We start from the raw sequence: 19,585 nt of genomic DNA, 5'->3' as shown, positions 1-19,585 counted from the left end.
ATTCGGTTATCGGTCACTAAATAAAGTGGAAAAAGTGTAATTTTTGTGTCAATAGATAATTTTTTACTTGAAATAGTCGTATAAAGGTTTGAAGCAATGTCTGCAAGTATATTTCATATTATTTTTTGACATCTCATCAAAGATGAAGAAGAAAATAAAGAAGAATAAAGAATTGACCAATTGGTGAATGTTACGCGTGTGTAAAGTCATCACTTTTAAACCAGCCTATGACCGTCGTCAGCCCCGTAAATGCCCAGACTTCCATATTCTTCTTCGTCTTTGATGAGATGTCAAAAATTATGAAATATGTGTTTATTAGAATCTGTGTTGGGAACAGGAGGGATAATCTAGTGTGGGCCAGTCGGGAACTTGTCAGCATTTGCTCATTGCTGGAAGGAAACTACGTAGAACTCCTCAGGAGAAGCAGCTCAGAGAGACTGCGGACTGTCCTCTACAGGTCTTCCATTCCACTAGAAGAGGGTTCGGCATTTTGTGTCCTACTTTGGTTCACGTTACCAATGTCCTTATCATGTAAGATAAAAATGTCACCTCTCGTGGCAGTTCCTTATGAACTATCACGGATCCGATGTCGGATAGGTCCTCATCCAGGCTCCTGCAACGCGACTCCAGCTGTTGTCTTTGAAAGCTGAAAAGGGATGCAACGCGTATCTAAGCGTAGTGTATTTTGACGTGTGTTTGTGTGTTTAGACATATGGTGCATTTTCATATGTAGTGCGTATTGAAATATAGTGTATTTTGATACATAGTGCGTTTCCATATGTAGTGCATTTTGATGCGCAATGATCAGAATCCGCTAGCATAGCAAGCTAAAGGCCAAATCTCTCACGGTCTCCGTTGGTCCACTTGTCGAAGGTGGTCTGGTTGGCGTGTGCCGCGAACACGGTCTTGCCCTGGTGCCGCACGAGCAGCTCGGCGTGCACGAGGCTGGGCACGCGCGTGCTGGCGCGCACGTCGCGCAGCGCCGCCACCAGCCGCTCCAGCCGCACCGCCTCCCCGCTCAGCCGGCGCAGCCGCGTCAGGAAGCTGCCCGCCACGCCCTGCAGCTTCAGGAAGATCTGCAATCACATGCTGGTTAGATATTGTTTAGTTTCATATTATTTTTTGACATCTCATCAAAGATGAAGAAGAATATAAAAGTCTGGGCATTTACGGGACTTACCACTGTCATAGGCTGGTTTAAGTGATCACTTTACACATGTGTAACATTCAGCAATTTAACCCATTATTGACAACCACACCACTCAAATTCTTGTATTTATAAACCAATTTCGAAACGTTGTTCTTGAATCACAAAACTTCACTAGAGACATCTATTAGCGAGATAAAAAAATGCTTTTTATTGAGCAGAGCTTTACACACGTGTAACATTCACCAATTCTGCCCATTATTGACAACCGCACTACTCAAATTCTTGGAAGTTCTATATATATATGAACCAATTTCCAAACCGTGTTCTTGAATCACTAGAACTTCATTAGAGACATCTATTGGTGAGATGTAAAGAAGCTTTTTACTAAGCAGAAACTCTTATATTAGTATGTGAGGTCCGAATCCTGGATTATAATCACACACATGAGAAACGCCAGAAAATACCATTTTCATTTTTATTATTTAAGCTTATAATTTGACCAGATAATTTATTTATTGTTTAATTTTTTATGGTAGATTTGTTGAATGATGTTATACACTCCTTTCAACAACGTCATATATCAAAAAACTTGACTTTTCAGGAGATCGTTTTTAAAGTTTGCAAATATAATACAAAAATATCAAGCCACTTATTGAAGTTTTTACTGTGCAACAGATCTTTTTAGGTAAAACCTGAAGGTTTTTTCTAGATTTGAAAAATATTTAGAATATTTAAAAAAAAATATTAAACGATACCTTTTCTTCAAAATGCAAAAACAACACTTTCTGCCCTGTAGCGGGTAAATATTTAGTTAAAAATATGCCGCTTTTGCTGGGATATAGTACATTTTCTGGGCATTCTGAAAACATGCACAACTGATAATTGACGACGATTTTCGATTTATGACGTTGTTGAAAGGAGTGAGCGATGTGTCTTAATCTCTAGAGTTAACGGTTTTGAGTTCAAGAGCTAATTGCAGAGTCAGTCTTGAACTCAAGGTAAGTCAGTCTTGAAATGAAAAGCTAGCTGCCAAGTTAGTCTTGATCTCCAGGGCTAACAGGCAAGCCAATCAGCTAACTATCTTCCAATCCACCTCTGCACGCCTCTGCAGCAGGGTAGCCACTCACCCCCAGGTCGTACACGACCAGGCCCGCATTCTGCATGACGACGGTGAAGTGCAGCGCGTTGGGCAGGCCCGTGTTGGGGTCCGCCACGCTCAGAATCTGCGCCGCCACGGCCATGTCGCGCCCCCGGTCCTCCGCGTCCACCAGGTACAGCCCCGTGGCCCAGAACCTCGCGCCGGGACTGGCCACCACCCGCCCCAGGTACGAAGACAACTTGGCTCTAAGGCAAACAAGAAAAATCAAATATTGCATATCGCAGGTGTGCTGGCTAAAAACGTTAACTTGAAAATATGCAATTTTGACTAAATGATGCAGTATAGTAAGTGGAAACAATCGGCGGGTACGTATGAGGAGATGCATGAACGTGGAAGAGGCGAAGAATGTTTGCAAGGACAGAGTGGTGTGGCTTCTATTCTCTCTGCCTACCCCTACGGAGAAGCGGCGTGATGGCTGGTTAGTTAGTTACTAGTGAGTCCTCTACTTACATGATTCATTTTCGAAAGTTTTTGTGTAAGTCGAAAAATTTAAACCCCTATCCGCACCCGATGGTGCATAGGGCACTGCATCATATAAACGCAGTGTTATCTTAATCGTTAACACATGAAGGAATCAGCCCTTCGCTTCAGGTACCACCAGTCCAGGATAGTATTAATATAAGAATAAATGTTAGAGTGAAAAAATCACTTGTATTTATTTGACTCCCCCCTGGGAATCGAACCCGGACCTCCAGTGCAGTAGCCGAGCGTGCTGACCATTACACTACGGAAGAGGATGGGCAAAATATGGATGATCAATAGTGTCAGGTTGTGGTCCCGTGGTTAGTGTCGTGGACTCTAAAAGTTAAGTGAACCCCTCTACCGCAATTTGACACCTATTTCTAATAATGAGCCGTATAGGTTCACAGAAATAGTATGAAATTGAAATATTTGTGTGAAATATACTCTGGTTTCAATCCTGCAGATTGGTCTGTAGCAACGGATGACATATCCTTCGCCATTCTCGCCTGTTTTGGGAAGTCCTCTTCAGCTCCTCATACGTGGAGAAGCCCATGTCTTGGTATAAGTTGCTTAGGTATTGGCGTCCTCTGGCGTTTGTTCCCTCCATCGTCCCTTCTATTATTTGGTGCAGGAAACCCTCTTGTTTCAGCACGTGGCTGATCCATTTGGCGCGTCTATATTTTCTCTTTTTATTTTAATTAAATTTAATGGGGACGAGTTACACTTTCATTACTCAGCATAACAGGCCAGAGTCTTCGAGATAGAATCAGATTTGCCAGGATCAGGGAAATATGCGAGATGGAAGATGTCGTTAGGTGGGGAAGGCAACGAAGGAGACAATGGTATGCGCGTGGGAGGAGAATGGAACTATCCAGACTCCCCCACATCGCACTGTATGGCAGACCACATGGTAGACGACTCCCGGGCAGACCACCAAAGAGATGGGTCGATAGCTGGGAATCGACGTCGCAGGAGGCTAATCCCTCTTAAAAACAGGCCGCAAGGCCCATAATAAAAAGAAGAAGAAGAAGGAGTTACACTCACATATGTTTGTAGCAGTTGTAGGTTGTGTGCTCCAGGCTCTTGACGGTGGTGTGGAAGAAGTGCTTGAGGTGGCTGCTGGGCTGCGCAGACACGTACCAGTGCAGCGACAGCAGGCGGTGCGGGGACGGCTCCGCCAGCAGCAGCATCACACACGCCGACACGCGCAGCTCCAGGCTCTCCCGCGGGTTCAGCAGGATCGGCCAGTACAGGTCGTGCATCTGCAAGGGAGGAATCATCAGCTCCGGCATTGGAGGAGGAAGAGTCCGCCCCTTAGAAGTATGTAGGTACCTCGCTCCTGTACTGGGAGCTAGGTACCTACCTCTAGAGAAAGTGTGCCTGCCCTAGATGCCTTACCTCCTGCGGGTAGAGATGGGCTAGAGACATGGTGCCCATGACTGCCAGGAACCTCTCGTGCTGGGAGTGAGGCACCTACCTCTAGAGAAAGTGTGCCTGCCCTAGATGGCTTACCTCCTGCGGGTAGAGGTGCGCCAGGGGCATGGTGCCCATGACGGCCAGGAACCTCTCGTGCTGGGAGTGGCCCAGCCGGCCGCCTATGATGGGCGCCAGGTAGGTCCTGACCTGCTGCAGCTGCAGGTTGGCCAGCCCCATGAGCCAGGTCAGCCTGTCCGCGTAGTCTGAGCTCTCTGGAAATATAATAGGTAATATAACTATAGATATACTATTATTTTTTGACATCTCATCAAAGATGAAGAAGAATATGGAAGTCTGGGCATTTACGGGGCTTACGACCATCATAGGCTGGTTTAAGTGATCACTTTACACACGTGTAACATTCACTAGAGACATCTATTGGTGAGATGTAAAGAAGCTTTTTATTAAGCAGAAACTCTTATATTAAAAAATAATGTGAAAATAACTCCTGTAATTGGAGATAATCCAGATTTTGTGAACAAGTATTTGGACACACTCAAAATGTTGTAAATAGATATACTATACAGTTTTTATCTTGAATTTTCCACTCAACAAAATACATTAAATTATATTGAATTTTAGAAAATACAGTTTATCATTTACAATAAAGTAAGTATATTTGTCCGCCTCCGTGGTGTAATGGTCAGTGTGTTTAGCTACCGTGCTGGAGGTCCCGGGTTCGATTCCCAGAGGGGGGTGAAAATAAATATTAGTGATTTTACACTGTAATATTTATTTAATATTACCCTGGACTGGTTCCTGAAACGCAAGAGTGATCACCTTGCCTTCATGTAAGTAATGATCAAGGTAACACTGCGTCAATTTGATGCCATATGCACCATTGGGTGCGGATAAGGGTTATAAGTAATAAAGTAAGTATATTTAAAAAAATAATTAAACAATACATTTTCTTCAAAATGCAAAAACAACACTTTCTGCCCTGTAGCGGGTAAATATTAAGTTGAAAATATGCCTCTTTTGCTGGGATAAAGTACATTTTCTGGGCATTCCGAAAACATGCACAACTGAACATTGACGATTTTTTATTTATGACGTTCTTGAAAGGAGTGAGCGATGTGTGTATAAATTGATGTAACTGTTCGATTGAGTAAAATTAAAAGCGCCAACCTGTGAATCTGGAGAAGAAGAGTTGAACGTACTCCTCGAACATGTCGTCGGAGCAGGCGCCAGAGATGTAGGTGCGAAAGACTAGCGTGGAGTGCGCCAAGATGGCCGCGTGCCGCACGGCCGCGGGCTGCTCGTGGCCCAGCTTCAGCAGCAGCGCCATCTCCCCCAGCAGCTTCGGGCCCAGGCCCTGCACGGAGAACGGCAGCTTCCTGCAAGCGAGGAGATTTGAAGACCAAGCCGACTGACCGAGTTCCGCCAGGGTATGCTTGGCTACAACAGTCTAGAGACTAGAAGGAATGTGTATTTGATGAGGCATTTCTATCCATTGTTGCGCGGTATGATGGATAATCCTGAAACTATCCGGAGCATCGGTCTGTATGTTCCCGATAGTTAGCTAAGGACAGCGTGGGCATAGATAGTTTCCCATTCCTATATACAGGAGCAACCTGCCGATGGTTATGCCTGTAGGAAGAGCTACCGCTATGTTGAACAATATCACATTGGATATTGATCTGTTCCATGTGTCCGAAGGAGTCTTCCGAAGCGGGATTCTTCTACACATTTAACAAGAGTCTTCTTGCTTACTTTTGAATTTGTTTTTTTTAATGTATACGCCTTAAATGTTAGTTTGTAATGTAGGTATTAATTAGTGAGATGTAAAGAAGCTTTTTACTAAGCAGAAACTCTTATATTAGTATGTGAGGTCCGAATCCTGGATTATAATCACACACATGAGAAACGCCAGAAAATACCATTTTCATTTTTATTATCAAGCTTATAATTTGACCAGATAATTTATTTACAACATTTTGAGTGTGTCCAAATACTTCACAAATCTGGATTATCTCCAATTACAGGAGTTATTTTCATATAATTTTTTGACATCTCATCAAAGATGAAGAAGAATATGAAAGTCTGGGCATGTGTGTGATTATAATCCAGGATTCGGACCTCACATACTAATATAAGAGTTTCTGCTTGATAAAAAGCTTCTTTACATCTCACCAATAGATGTCTCTAGTGAAGTTCTAGTGATCAAGAACAAGGTTTCTAAATTGGTTCATATATATATGTAGAACTTCCAAGAATTCGAGTAGTGTGGTTGTCAATAATGGGTAGAATTGGTGAATGTTACACGTGTGTAAAGTGATCACTTAAACCAGCCTATGACGGTCGTCAGCCCCGTAAATGCCCAGACTTCCATATTCTTCTTCATCTTAGATGAGATGTCAAAAAATAATATATAATAATTATTGAATAAATTGAATTGGATTGGAAATGAAAAAAAAGGACCAGATGTGGATGTAGGATGGAGGACTCAGTTGTTGAAGGCAGATCAAATGGAGATTGAATCCTTAATTTTTTAACCTTTTTCACTCTGAGCATTTTTCCTCAAAACATAATTATTCTACAATACAATGATAGACTAGCAATAAGTAAATTTGCCATTTTTTTGGGGTCAACAGATCTCGCATCCCTTATGTCACTGCGGCCATATTAGGTCTATTGTGACCTAAACTTAACCTAACTTGCCATTCTTGCGGAATGCATCGATGGTCATAATGGATTCTCGCCAAATACATATTTATGTCTATTTAAAAGTCCGCCTCCGTAGTGTAATGGTCAGCACGCTCGGCTACCGTTCTGGAGATCCCGGGTTCGATCCCCAGGGGGGGTCAAATAAATATAAGTGAATTTTCAATCTAATATTTATTCAATATTACCCTGGACTGGTACCTGAAGCGGAAGGCTGATCACCTTTCCTTCATGTGTTAACGCTCAAGATAACACTGCGTTTATATGATGCAGTGCCCTATGCACCATTGGATGCGCGTAAGGGTTAGAAGAATAATAAAATGTGAATTCAGCAATTGGCCTCATTATCGGCTCCTTATATTGTATATTTATATTATTTTTGTTAATGGCTGTTGATTTTCAATAATTAAATAAATAAATAAGCTCAGGTGCGAATTAGGGAATGTTCAGGTTACCGTAGCATGGACAGTGCCGCTTCCCCTGCCCGGCCCTGCTGCACAATGTCCCTGACCAGCAGCGCGCTGGCAGGGTTGGTGCACTGCGGCAGCGCCTCCAGGAAGATGTTCCTCATGGTCTCCCGGTGGTAGCTGGTACCCAAATCCAGCTCTTCGTGCACAGCCTTCAGGCTAGGGAACTGCATCGTTGACATGACCCTGCAATGAGAAGAGACGTGGTGGAAACCTTCCTCATATTATTTTTATTAATACGATGAAGGATATAACGATCTCGGTCGCATCTGACAGATGGTGCTGCCATCCAGGATGCTCAGACTTATATATTTTATTTGTACAAAAAAACAGATGCTTTATAGTATGTTTCCTTTGTAGCTGTGAGGTGTGAGTGCTCACGATCCGTCATAGGCTGGTTTGAGTGATCACTCTACACACATAAAACATTCTAGCCATAATTGACAACCACAATACTGAAATTTTGGAACACACACACACACACATAGCAAAGAAACCCAGATTTGTAAACAATGATTTGGACACAGTATTTTTTTTATATATTTATAAAATATGCTGCATATAAAGTATCAGCAAAAATGTTCAGTAAATAATAAGGTATAAAAAATTCAACATAACGAAATGTGGCAGCGTTTGCTATCGTTTTTTTTGGCACCTGTGTATCTCGTAAGGCAGCTTGTCCCTCAGCAGCGTGTCCCGGGGGCCGTGCTGCTCCAGCCCGTCGGCGGCGCGTGACAGCAGTGCCAGCAGCTCCTCCTGCAGCGCTGGTGCGCTGGGCACCGCGCGGCCGCCGCTGGGGTCCGCGGGCGCGGGCGGCTGGAAGGCCAGCCCCACGGACACGGGGAAGTCCCCTGCGGCGGCGGGGACCTCCTCCGAGACGTTGCGACGCTCGAGGGTCATGCTGAAAGATGGACGATTCGTTTTTTACTACCGGTTTCGGGAGGGGAGTCCTCCGATAAACAGTTGTCATTTATTGATTTGATAAAATTGCGTGCAGTCTGAATGCGGTTTCTCGCTTCCCCGCAGCGGTAGGCAGAGAGAATAAAATGCCCTAGCACTCTGCCTTTCCAAACATTCTTCGCCTCTTCCACGTTCGTGCATCTCCTCATACATATCCGCCGATTATTTCGACTATTGGCCTGACCGCTTTCAAGTATTAGACATACCTGATCGTTGAAGTATTAGACATACCTGAAGTTTTTCTCGGTCTTCTTCTGCTCCTTTTTCCAACTACATTCGCCTCATAAATTCGTTTTACCGTTCTTCCCTCACTCATTTGTTCCACATGTCCAAACCATCTCAACGCACCTTTCTTAATTTTATCTATAATGCTTATCTCAGCTTTGCATTCCTTTCTTATTTCACCATATGAACATCTATCATACATCATTTTGCCGGACATTAGTCTGAGAAAATTCGATATTTTCTCAGTTAATTTGTACTAGCTTGGCTTACACTGGTTCTAAATGTACTAAGTTTATTTGTACTAGCTAGGCTTGCACTGGCGCTATATGTACTTAGTTCATTTGTACATACTAGCTTGGCTTGCACTGGTTCTAAATGTACTAAGTTAATTTGTACTAGCTAGGCTTGCACTGGCTCTATATGTACTTAGTTCATTTGTACATACTTGCTTGACTTGCACTGGTTCTAAATGTACTTAGTTAATTGTTACTTGCTTGGCTTGTACTTACTTGACAGACGCTGTCAGCACGTGCTTGTGGTAGTGTACTTCTATAAGTCCGTATGATTCCATCTTGGTCATTCCTAGCTCGTCCAAGTGATACCACTTTTCAGAATTGCCAATCAAAGGATTCTAAACAATAACAAAACATATCGCTCACTCCTTTCAAGAACGTCATAAATAAAAAATCGTCAATTTTCAGTTGCGCATGTTTTCGGAATGCCCAGAAAATGTACTATATCCCAGCAAAAGCGGCATATTTTTAACTTAATATTTACCCGCTATAGGGCAGAAAGTGTTGTTTTCGCATTTTGTAGAAAAGGTATTGTTTAATTATTTTTTTAAATATACTAAATGTTTTTCAAATGGAGAAAAAACCTTCAGGTTTTACGTAAAAAGATCTGTTGCACAGTAAAAAGTTCAATAAGTGGCTTGATATTTATTTTTAATACATTGTGTTATATTTTTAAACTTTAAAAACGTTCTCCTGAACAATCAAGTTTTTTGATTTATGACGTTCTTGAAAGGAGTGAGCGATATGTACATTAGAAATACTAACAGGTGTTTCATATCAGCTAATACTATATTGAGGCTTAGCTCATGAAGATTTTGTGTGCTTGAATTGTTTAGTAAGAATCTACCTTGATTTCTTTACTAAAGATTTTGTAAACCCGGTTTTGTCCGCCTCCAGCACGTTCGGCTACCGTGCTGGAGGTCCAGGGTTCAATTCCCAGGGGGGGGGGGGGTCAAATAAATATACATGATTTTTCACTCCAATATAAACAACATTTTGAGTGTGTCCAAACAACCCTGGACTGGTAGCTGAAGCAGAGGGCTGATCACCTTTCCTTCATGTGTTAATGATCAAGATAACACTGCGTTTATATGATGTAGTGCCCTATGCACTATTAGGGTGCGGATAAGGGTTTTATTATTTATTATTATCATCATTGACTATTTGATATCTTACTAGCTTAATATTGCCCTGGAAAATCCCAAGGGATTTTAAACTTGGAAGTTTAATTTTTCACTCTAATTTATTCAATATTACCCTGGACTGGTGCAGAGGACCTAAAGCAGAGGGCTGATTACCTTTCCTTCATGTGTTAATGATCAAGACAACACTGCGTTTATATGATGTAGTACCCTTTGCACTATTAGGGTGCGGATAAGGGTTTGAATTAAGTTACTAACCGAGTTAGATAAAACCATTAACCGAGCTAGGTGACGTTATTAAACCGGGATGATTGGGCATCTCTCCTGTCCGGGGTAGGAGAAATAAACAACACATCCGGGAAAACGGTTATTCGATGCATGATAGATAGAGGTTTCACTGTATATATTGTTTTTCGTAGTCATACAGGAGAAAGTGGCATTTTTTACAAAAAAAGTGATCATTGACTATTTGATATCTTACTAGTTTAATATTGCCCTGAAAAAATCCCAAAGTGTTTTAAACTTGTAGTACCCTATGCACCATCGGGGTGCGGATAAGGGTTTGAAAAAAAATGAAAACACAACTTAGTAGACTCAATCTGTTTAATTTAACAAGTAAAAAATAAAATAAAAAGATAATTTGATATTTTTAGTTCTATTTATGTGAAAATCTCTTTTTTTAAATTTGGGTTATGGTTTGAAGAAGAAGAAGATACCCGGTTTATGTAACATAGTTTCGTTAGTGCTGATTTTGTGTGCTTTGAATTCTTGAGTGACATTGCTGTACGAGAGATCACCTTGCGAGGATTGGTGTCTTTGACTCCCCCGTTTGCGAGTGTCGTTTTGAAGAGGAAGACCTCAACCACATATTCTTTGTTTGCCCAATAAATGACCGAATGCCAACATTTTTAAAAACTCTGGCCCCGCTCATTCCCCTCCCTACAGATATCCATCTCATCCTGGCGAGCAGGAACCTTATTATGTACAGACTTTTAGTTGTTTGCAACTGGCAACTAAACTGGCAGTGCACAACGGGGTCCTGGTTCCAACTCTAATGTATGGAAGTGAAACATGGAGTTGGCAAACGAAGGATGAAAGTAGACTGAATGCAGTCGAAATGCGATCTCTCAGAAGAATGTGCGACAAAACGATGTATGATAGACGTGCAAATAGTGAAATAAGGAAGGAATGCAAGGCTGAGATAAGCATTATCCATAAAATTAAGAAAGGTGTGTTGAGATGGTTTGGACATGTGGAACGAATGAGTGACGAAAGAACGGTAAAACAAATTTATGAGGCGAATGTTAGCGGGAAAAGAAGACCGAGAAAAACATGGCACGATCAGGTATGCCAAATACTTGAAAGTGGTCAGGTTAGGAGTCGCAACAATCGGCGGGTATGTATGAGGAGATGCATGAACGTGGAGGAGGCGAAGAATGTTTGCAAGGACAGAGTGGTGTGGCGCTCTATTCTCTTTGCCTACCCCTGCGGGGAAGCGGCGTGATGGCTAGTTAGTTTTTTTAGTTGTATTTTTGAAATTAAATGGAATAAATTTATAGTTTAATAAGTATATCATATTTTATAATATAGAAAAATATTCAATTGACTTGACGTTGGCAAATGCAACGTATTTCATGTGCAACGCCATCTATATTAAAAAAAAATCTTTAGTGAAAATTTTGTGTATATTATTTTTTGACATCTCATCAAAGATGAAGAAGAATATGGAAGTCTGGGCATTTACGGGGCTTGACGACCGTCATAGGCTGGTTTAAGTGATCACTTTGCACACGTGTAACATTCACCAATTCTACCCATTATTGACAACCGCACTACTCAAATTCTTGGAAGTTCTATATATGTGAACCAATTTAGAAACCACATCATTTACATCTTACCAATAGATGTCTCTAGTGAAGTTCTAGTGATTCAAGAACAAGGTTTCTAAATTGGTTCATATGTATAGAACTTCCAAGTATTTGAGTAGTGTGGTTGTCAATAACGGGTAGAATTGGTGAATGTTACACGTGTGTAAGGTGATCACTTAAACCAGCCTATGACGGTCGTCAGCCCCGTAAATGCCCAGACTTCCATATTCTTCTTCATCTTTGATGAGATGTCAAAAAATAATATGAAAATAACTCCTGTAATTGGAGATAATCCAGATTTTGTGAACAAGTATTTGGACACACTCAAAATGTTGTAAAGGTTTTGTATACCCGATTAATGTAATTTGAATCCTTTTAGTGCAGATTTTTTGTACCTTGATTTCTTTAGTGCAGATTTTGTGTACAATTCATATAATTAAATTCTTTAAATTCTCTAGTGTCCGCCTCCATAGTGTAATGGTCAGCACGCTCGGCTACCGTTCTGGAGGCCCCGGGTTCGATTCCCAAGGGGGGTAAAATAAATATAAGTGATTTATTCACTGTAATATTTATTCAATGCTACCATGGACTGGTACCTGAAGCGGAGGCCTGATCACCTTTCCTTCATGTGTAAACGATCAAGATAACACTGCGTTTATATGACACAGTGCCCCATGCATCGTTGGAGTGCGGATAAGGGTTTAAAAAAAAAATCTCTAGTGATGATATGCAAACCCAATTTATGTAAGTTGGTTTCTTTGGCGCAGATTGCCACATACCTTGATGTCCTTAGTGCAGATGTCGGGCATGACGGAGATCCAGAGGCGGTGCGAGGGGCCGGGCGCCAGCGTGGGCACGGCGCTGCTCTTGCGCACCAGCTTCTCGTCCGCGGAGCTGTATTCCACCACGCACACGCCGTGCAGGCACGGCTGCAACGCAACGCATGCACAGTGTCATCATATACCTCAATACAATGGAGGAAGATATGGGGAGGAGGAGGTATGGGGAGAGGAAGAGAGGGGGAAGGAGTGGGTAAGAGGGAGATAGACAGAGAAAGAGGGGGAGAAAGGGAGAGAGAGAGAGAGAGACTAAAAGATGAAGGCAGATAGGGAGAGGAAGAGGGAGGGCGGGGGAGAGTGTGAGAGAAGGAATACAATATGGGGAGATGAAGAAAGATAGAAAGAGAGGGGAAGAGAGGGATAGAGGGGAATAGGGAGAGAGAGAGAGAGGAAGATATGGGGAGAGAAAGGCAGAGAAGGAAGGAGAGAGGAAAAAATATGTGGGGAGATAGACAAGAAGATATGGAGAGAGAGCGGAAGAAATACGGAGAGAGAGAGAGAGAGAGAAAAAAAAGGGAAATTGGAAAAGGAGGAGATAGAGAAAGTAGATATGGGGAGGGAGAGAGAGAGAAGATATGGGGAGAGAAATATGGGAATATTTTGGGAGAGGAATATGGAGATTAGGAAACAGATGGAGATAGAAGGAGAGAGGGGGGGAGATATAGAGATTGATAGAGATGGAGATAGGGAGAAAGGAGGGGGAAGAAAGGATGAGAGAAAGGGGAAGAGAGAGAAAGAGAGGAGGGGAAGGGAGGAGGAAGAGAGAGGGAGACAGATGTTCAGACTTCCATCGTCTTTCATATAAAACGATAAATGTTTCATCTCAAGTTGAAACGAAGAAATATTTGAGAAATAAATAAATCTTCGACCACTCATTCCGGTTCACTTTTTGTAAGTTTAAATATATTCTCTTCTTCAGGACGGCTTCCAACTAATTTAACTCACCTCGTTGACCTTGAAGGCGCCCGGCATCTCGCGGTCGTTCATCTGCAGCGCCACGGCGATGGCCCTCTTCATGTTGACCGCCCACAGCGGCTCCGCTGTGGCCAGCCCGATGGCCGTGGCGGCGCCGTCCGACCGGACCCGGAGGAGGAACGGAGACAGCAGCGCGTCCGCGCCGCCGGGCAGCGCCGAGTACTGCGGCGCTCCGTCGGCAGAGGCGTCGTGCTTTCCGCTCAGAGAAGCATACTGAAACCAGAGATCATCCATCTCAAAAAAGCTTCTCCATTTCACCAATAGATGTCTCTAGTGAGATTCTAGTGATTCAAGAACAATTTTTCGAAATTGGTTCATATATATATAGATTTTGATAGCGACTGTTTTTGCCTAGAATTTTCACTCATGAATTACATGAAATTATAGTAACTTTAAACATGAAGAGTAAATCCACTCACAAGTAGGCATAGGCTATGAAACTTATAAAGTTGAAGCCTGAGTAGGGTGATAAGCGGCCATGATAAGCGGTGTTGCATAAGCCGTAGCTAGATTTCAGAGTCACTTGGACGTTAGGTAGTAATTAAAAAGTTTAATTTGTTTATTTTAATATATATTTGGACGTATATTTATCGAACAACAAATGTATTAGTCATCCATACACGTCTAGCCCGTAAGCTGCGGATCGCATCTATTGTCGTTTTTTATAGAAGTACCGTTGACTGCGGATCGCTTGCATAGTCGTTTTTCAACTTTGCGTACTTATATCAACACCTATGGATAATTTTTTGCACTTAAATTTGGTTCGAGGCATGGATGAATTAGTTCTCTTTGATTTATTGTCATAAAATATCAAAATTATTTTAATTTAGTGTCAACTTTATCGTGAATACTTCCGGTCGGCTCGTGCTCCGCAGATACGACAGCCGCGTCTTCTATACAGCCGCCATACTTTAGGCCGCGAGTCCGTAAATGTTAATATTTTTGCGTAAATACACCATAAAAACATAATAAGTAAAGTGCATTGTGTACTGTGAACATCTATGATGGATATCCGAAAGTTTCACTACAAAAAATAGGCAAAAATATGTTTTTTTTGTGAAAAATATTGTAAAGTAAAATAATCCAGCACGGGACGGAAAGTTTGACACTCGAAATCGAGCAGCTTAGAGGCTAGACATGAATTCAAGGCACGGAGTGTATCAGTATTCGCGCCCGTTACAAGTTGCGGAATTGGACAGCGGACCGCCCGGTTAGCAGGTTAAATAAAAAAAACTGGCAAGAATTTCACCTTCAGATCCTGCAGTTGCAGGATCCAGGGGTTGCCCTTCGCGGGCACGACCACTTGCAGAGATCCCGACAGGGCAAATCTGGACCTGGCGCCGACAGGCAGAGAGAAGCCGCTGTCGCCTTGCGCGCTGTACGAGAAGGAGAATACGCCCGGACTGCGGAACAAGGGAGACGGAGACGTCTTGTCGGCTCTGCTGGCTACTATTACACCTGGAATGCATATATACTCAATATTACCCTGTATGTTCCCGATAGTTAGCTAAGGACAGCGTCGGCATAGATTGTTTCCCATTCCTATACACAGGACCAACCTGTCGATGGTTATGCCTGTAGGAAGAGATACCATTTCCTTCAGGGTATGCTCAGCTACAGCAGTCTAGAGACTAGAAGGAATGTGTATTTGATGAGGCATTTCTATCCATTATTGCGCGGTATGATGGATAATCCTGAAACTATCCGGAGCATCGGTCTGTATGTTCCCGATAGTTAGCTAAGGACAGCGTGGGCATAGATAGTTTCCCATTCCTATATACAGGAGCAACCTGCCGATGGTTATGCCTGTAGGAAGATATGCTGAACAATACCTGTTCCATGTGCCTGAGGGGGTATTCCCATAAGGGATGCTTCTACATCTTTATCAAGAGTCTTCTTGCTTACTTTTCAATTTATATTTTTAATGTATACGCCCTAAATATTTTTATTTGTAATGTGTATATTATTATTTTGAATAAATTGAATTTAAACCGGTAGTTTTGCATTTTTTAATCTCACATTTGTGAGTATTAATAAATAATAAAACCCTTATCCGCACCCCAATGGTGCATAGGGCACTGTGTCTTATAAACGCAGTGTTATCATGATCGTTTTACACATGAAGGAAAGGTGATCAGCCCTCCGCTGATCACCTTTATATCACATATATATCAGTCCATGGTAATATTGAATAAATATTACAGTGAAAGAATTACTAATATTTATTTTTACCCCCCTTGGGAATCGAACCCGGGACCTCCAGAACGGTAGCCGAGCGTGCTGACCATTACACTACGGAGGCGGACAGTGAGTATTAGTGAGTATTAACTATTATTTTTTGACATCTCATCAAAGATGAAGAAGAATATGGAAGTCTGGGCATTTACGGGGCTGACGACCGTCATAGGCTGGTTTAAGTGATCACTTTACACACGTGTAACATTCAGCAATTCTACCCATTATTGACAACCACACTACTCAAATTCTTGGAAGTTCTATATATATGAACCAATTTAGAAACCTTGTTCTTGAATCACTAGAACTTCACTAGAGACATCTATTGGTGAGATGTAAAGAAGCTTTTAAGAGTATTAACTAATTGTTTAAATTTGACGAACTTTTGAAATGATATTGGGTTACTGATACGAATTATTGAAACGCTGTTATGAACTACTGAGATTTTCTTACGAATTGTTGAAATGACATTGAAATCCATTATTGATATGATTAAATAATATAGTAGGTAATCAAGAGTTCTTACGAACATTTGAAATGCTATTACGAACGAATGAGATACTGTTACGACTTATTGAAATGACATTGTAATCCATTATTGGTGTGATTAAATAATATAGTATATCAAGAGTTCTTACGAAGATTTGAAATGCTATTGCGAACGAATGAGATACTGTTACGACTTATTGCAATGACATTGTAATCCATTATTGATATGATTAAATAATAAAGTATATCAAGAGTTCTTACGAACATTTGAAATGCTATTGCGAACGAATGAGATACTGTTACGACTTATTGCAATGACATTGTAATCCATTATTGATATGATTAAATAATATAGTATATCAAGAGTTCTTACGAACATTTGAAATGCTATTGCGAACGAATGAGATACTGTTACGACTTATTGAAATGACATTGTAATCCATTATTGATATGATTAAATAATATAGTATATCAAGAGTTCTTACGAAGATTTGAAATGCTATTGCGAACGAATGAGATACTGTTACGACTTATTGCAATGACATTGTAATCCATTATTGATATGATTAAATAATAAAGTATATCAAGAGTTCTTACGAAGATTTGAAATGCTATTGCGAACGAATGAGATATTGTTACGACTTATTGAAATGACATTGTAATCCATTATTGGTGTGATTGAATGATACTCTTGCGAACAAATGAGATATTGTTACGAATCATTTTAATTTCATTGTAATCTATTATTTTTTTATTGAATGATACTCTTAAGAACTGTTGAAACGTTACTTTGAACGAATGAGACGTTGTTACGAATTTTTTAAATAATATTGTTTAAATCTTTTGAACTATTGAAATGCTATTACGAACCAATGAGATACTGTTACGAATCATTGAAGTGACATTGTAATTCATTATTGATGTGATCAAATGATACTCTTACGAACTTTCGAAATGCTACTACGAACGCATGACACATTGCTACGAATTGTTGAAATGATACTGATTAACTTTTACGAACTATTGAAACGCTATTACGAAGCAATGAGATACTGTTACGAATTATTGAACTGACGCTATATACCATTATATATATGGATAAATTATATTATAATCAAGAGTTAATAGTCTTACGAACAATTGAAATTCTCACGAACGAATGAGATACTGTTACGACTTATTGAAATGACATTTTTAATTCATTATTGATATCGTAGTCATACAGGAGAAAGTGACCAAGTGCATTTGTTTACAAAAACGTGATCATTGACTATTTGATATCTTACTAGCTTAATATTGCCCTGAAAACATCCCAAAGGATTTTAAACTTGGAAGTATAATTTTTCACTCTAATTTATTCAATATTACCCTGGACTGGTGCAGAAGACCTAAAGCAGAGGGCTGATTACCTTTCCTTTGTGTGTTAACGATCAAGATAACACTGTGTTTATATAATGCAGTGCCCTATGCACCATTAGGGTGCGGATAAGGGTTTGAATTAAGTTACTAACCGAGTTAGATAAAACCATTAACCGAGCTAGGTGACGTTATTAAACCGGGATGATTGGGCATCTCTCCTGTCCGGGGTAGGAGAAATAAACAACACATCCGGGAAAACGGTTATTCGAGGAATGATAGATAGAGGTTTCACTGTATATATTGTATATCGTAGTCATACAGGAGAAAGTGACCAAGTGCATTTGTTTACAAAAACGTGATCATTGACTATTTGATATCTTACTAGCTTAATATTGCCATGAAAAAAATCCCAAAGTGTTTTAAACTTGTAAGTATAATATATTGACTTGTTAAAAATGACTAACTGCATTGATGTTTATTTTCTTGCCAAGCAAAAGCGACCTAAATGGCCCTCATGGACATTTTACGTTTTGTTAGTTGGTCACTTTCTCCTGTACGACTACGATATGATTGAATGATAAAGTAACTCACAAGAGTTACTCTTACGAAATATTAAAATGCTATCACGAACTAATAAGATACTGTTACGAATTATTGAAATGACATTGTAATCCATTATTGATATGATTAAACGATACTCTTACGAACTTTTGAAATGCTACTATGAACGCATGAGACATTGCTACGAATTGTTGAAATTATATTGAATTACTTAATACTGAATATCGCATAGACCCGTTTGCCGACAGAACCACGCCATATTTATAACAAATATGATATATCGCTCACTCCTTTCAAGAACGTCATAAATAAAAAAACTCGATTTTTCAGTAGCACGTTTTTAAAGTTTAAAAATATAATACAATAATAATAATAATAATAACCCTTATCCGCACCCCAATGGTGCATAGGGCACTGTGTCATATAAACTCAGTGTTATCTTGATCGTTTACACATGAAGGAAGGGTGATCAGCCCTCCGCTTCAGGTACCAGTCCATGGTAATATTGAATAAATATTACAGTGAAAAAATCACTTATATTTATTTTACCCCCCTTGGGAATCGAACCCGGGACCTCCAGAACGGTAGCCGAGCGTGCTGACCATTACACTACGGAGGCGGACAAAAATATAATACAATGTATTAAAAATAAATATCAAGCCACTTATTGAACTTTTTACTGTGCAACAGATCTTTTTAGGTAAAACCTGAAGGTTTTTTCTCCATTTGAAAAATATTAAGTATATTTAAAAAAATAATTAAACAATACCTTTTCTTCAATATGCAAAAACAGCACTTTTTGCCCTGTAGCGGGTAAATATTAAGTTGAAAATATGCCTCTTTTGCTGGGATGTAGTACATTTTCTGGGCATTCCGAAAACATGCACAACTGAAAATTGACGATTTTTGATTTACGACGTTCTTGAAAGGAGCGAGCGATATAAAAACTTACCTAAAATAATCCACAGCATCCGAAACGCGTCCATATCTGGAAAGAGCTGGCGTGCTCTCGCCACTCTGCCTTCCACACGTACAGAGAACACAATCTTCCATTATCAGCATTGTTTCTGAACAGTCAATTCAACTTTTTGACCTGATAAGCACACAATCAACGGACCGATGGGAAACATTCGAAATAAGATGTATTTTTATATTCGGATGCTGCTTTGGACCGTCGCGAACATATTTTGTACTATAATATGTTCTTAAAAACTTATTATTTTATATTTCAGGCTGTAGAGATGCTGTCTGTTAGTTTGTA

The 19,585-nt window shown here is 40.5% G+C and overlaps 1 protein-coding gene across 2 annotated transcripts in view; it reads right to left on the bottom strand.

The window, feature by feature from the left end:
• LOC148311677 (uncharacterized) overlaps positions 1-19,340 on the bottom strand; it is a 35,782-nt gene extending 16,442 nt beyond the window's left edge. The window contains exons 1-13 of one of the 2 annotated variants that reach the window (XM_088256202.1): positions 19,277-19,340; positions 14,930-15,138; positions 13,651-13,893; positions 12,646-12,795; positions 9,073-9,194; positions 8,034-8,279; positions 7,367-7,564; positions 5,376-5,584; positions 4,336-4,459; positions 4,170-4,221; positions 3,816-4,033; positions 2,278-2,494; positions 848-1,076 (exon numbers count right to left, since the gene is read on the bottom strand). In XM_088256202.1, the coding sequence (XP_088112328.1) occupies positions 848-1,076; positions 2,278-2,494; positions 3,816-4,033; positions 4,170-4,221; positions 4,336-4,459; positions 5,376-5,584; positions 7,367-7,564; positions 8,034-8,279; positions 9,073-9,194; positions 12,646-12,795; positions 13,651-13,893; positions 14,930-15,138; positions 19,277-19,310 (2,251 nt within the window). In that variant the 5' untranslated portion in view covers positions 19,311-19,340. Of the gene's footprint in view, positions 1-847; positions 1,077-2,277; positions 2,495-3,815; positions 4,034-4,169; positions 4,222-4,283; positions 4,460-5,375; positions 5,585-7,366; positions 7,565-8,033; positions 8,280-9,072; positions 9,195-12,645; positions 12,796-13,650; positions 13,894-14,929; positions 15,139-19,276 lie in introns of both variants that reach the window. The other variant, XM_088256201.1, reaches the window with a different exon arrangement.
• Between the last annotated feature and the right edge of the window lie 245 nt (positions 19,341-19,585).

The sequence above is a fragment of the Brachycentrus maculatus genome, unplaced genomic scaffold (assembly GCF_059751285.1).
Source record: "Brachycentrus maculatus isolate JH-2025_06_01 unplaced genomic scaffold, ASM5975128v1 h1tg000059l, whole genome shotgun sequence".
Lineage (NCBI taxonomy): Eukaryota > Metazoa > Arthropoda > Insecta > Trichoptera > Brachycentridae > Brachycentrus > Brachycentrus maculatus.
This window is presented reverse-complemented; position numbering and strand designations above follow the sequence as displayed.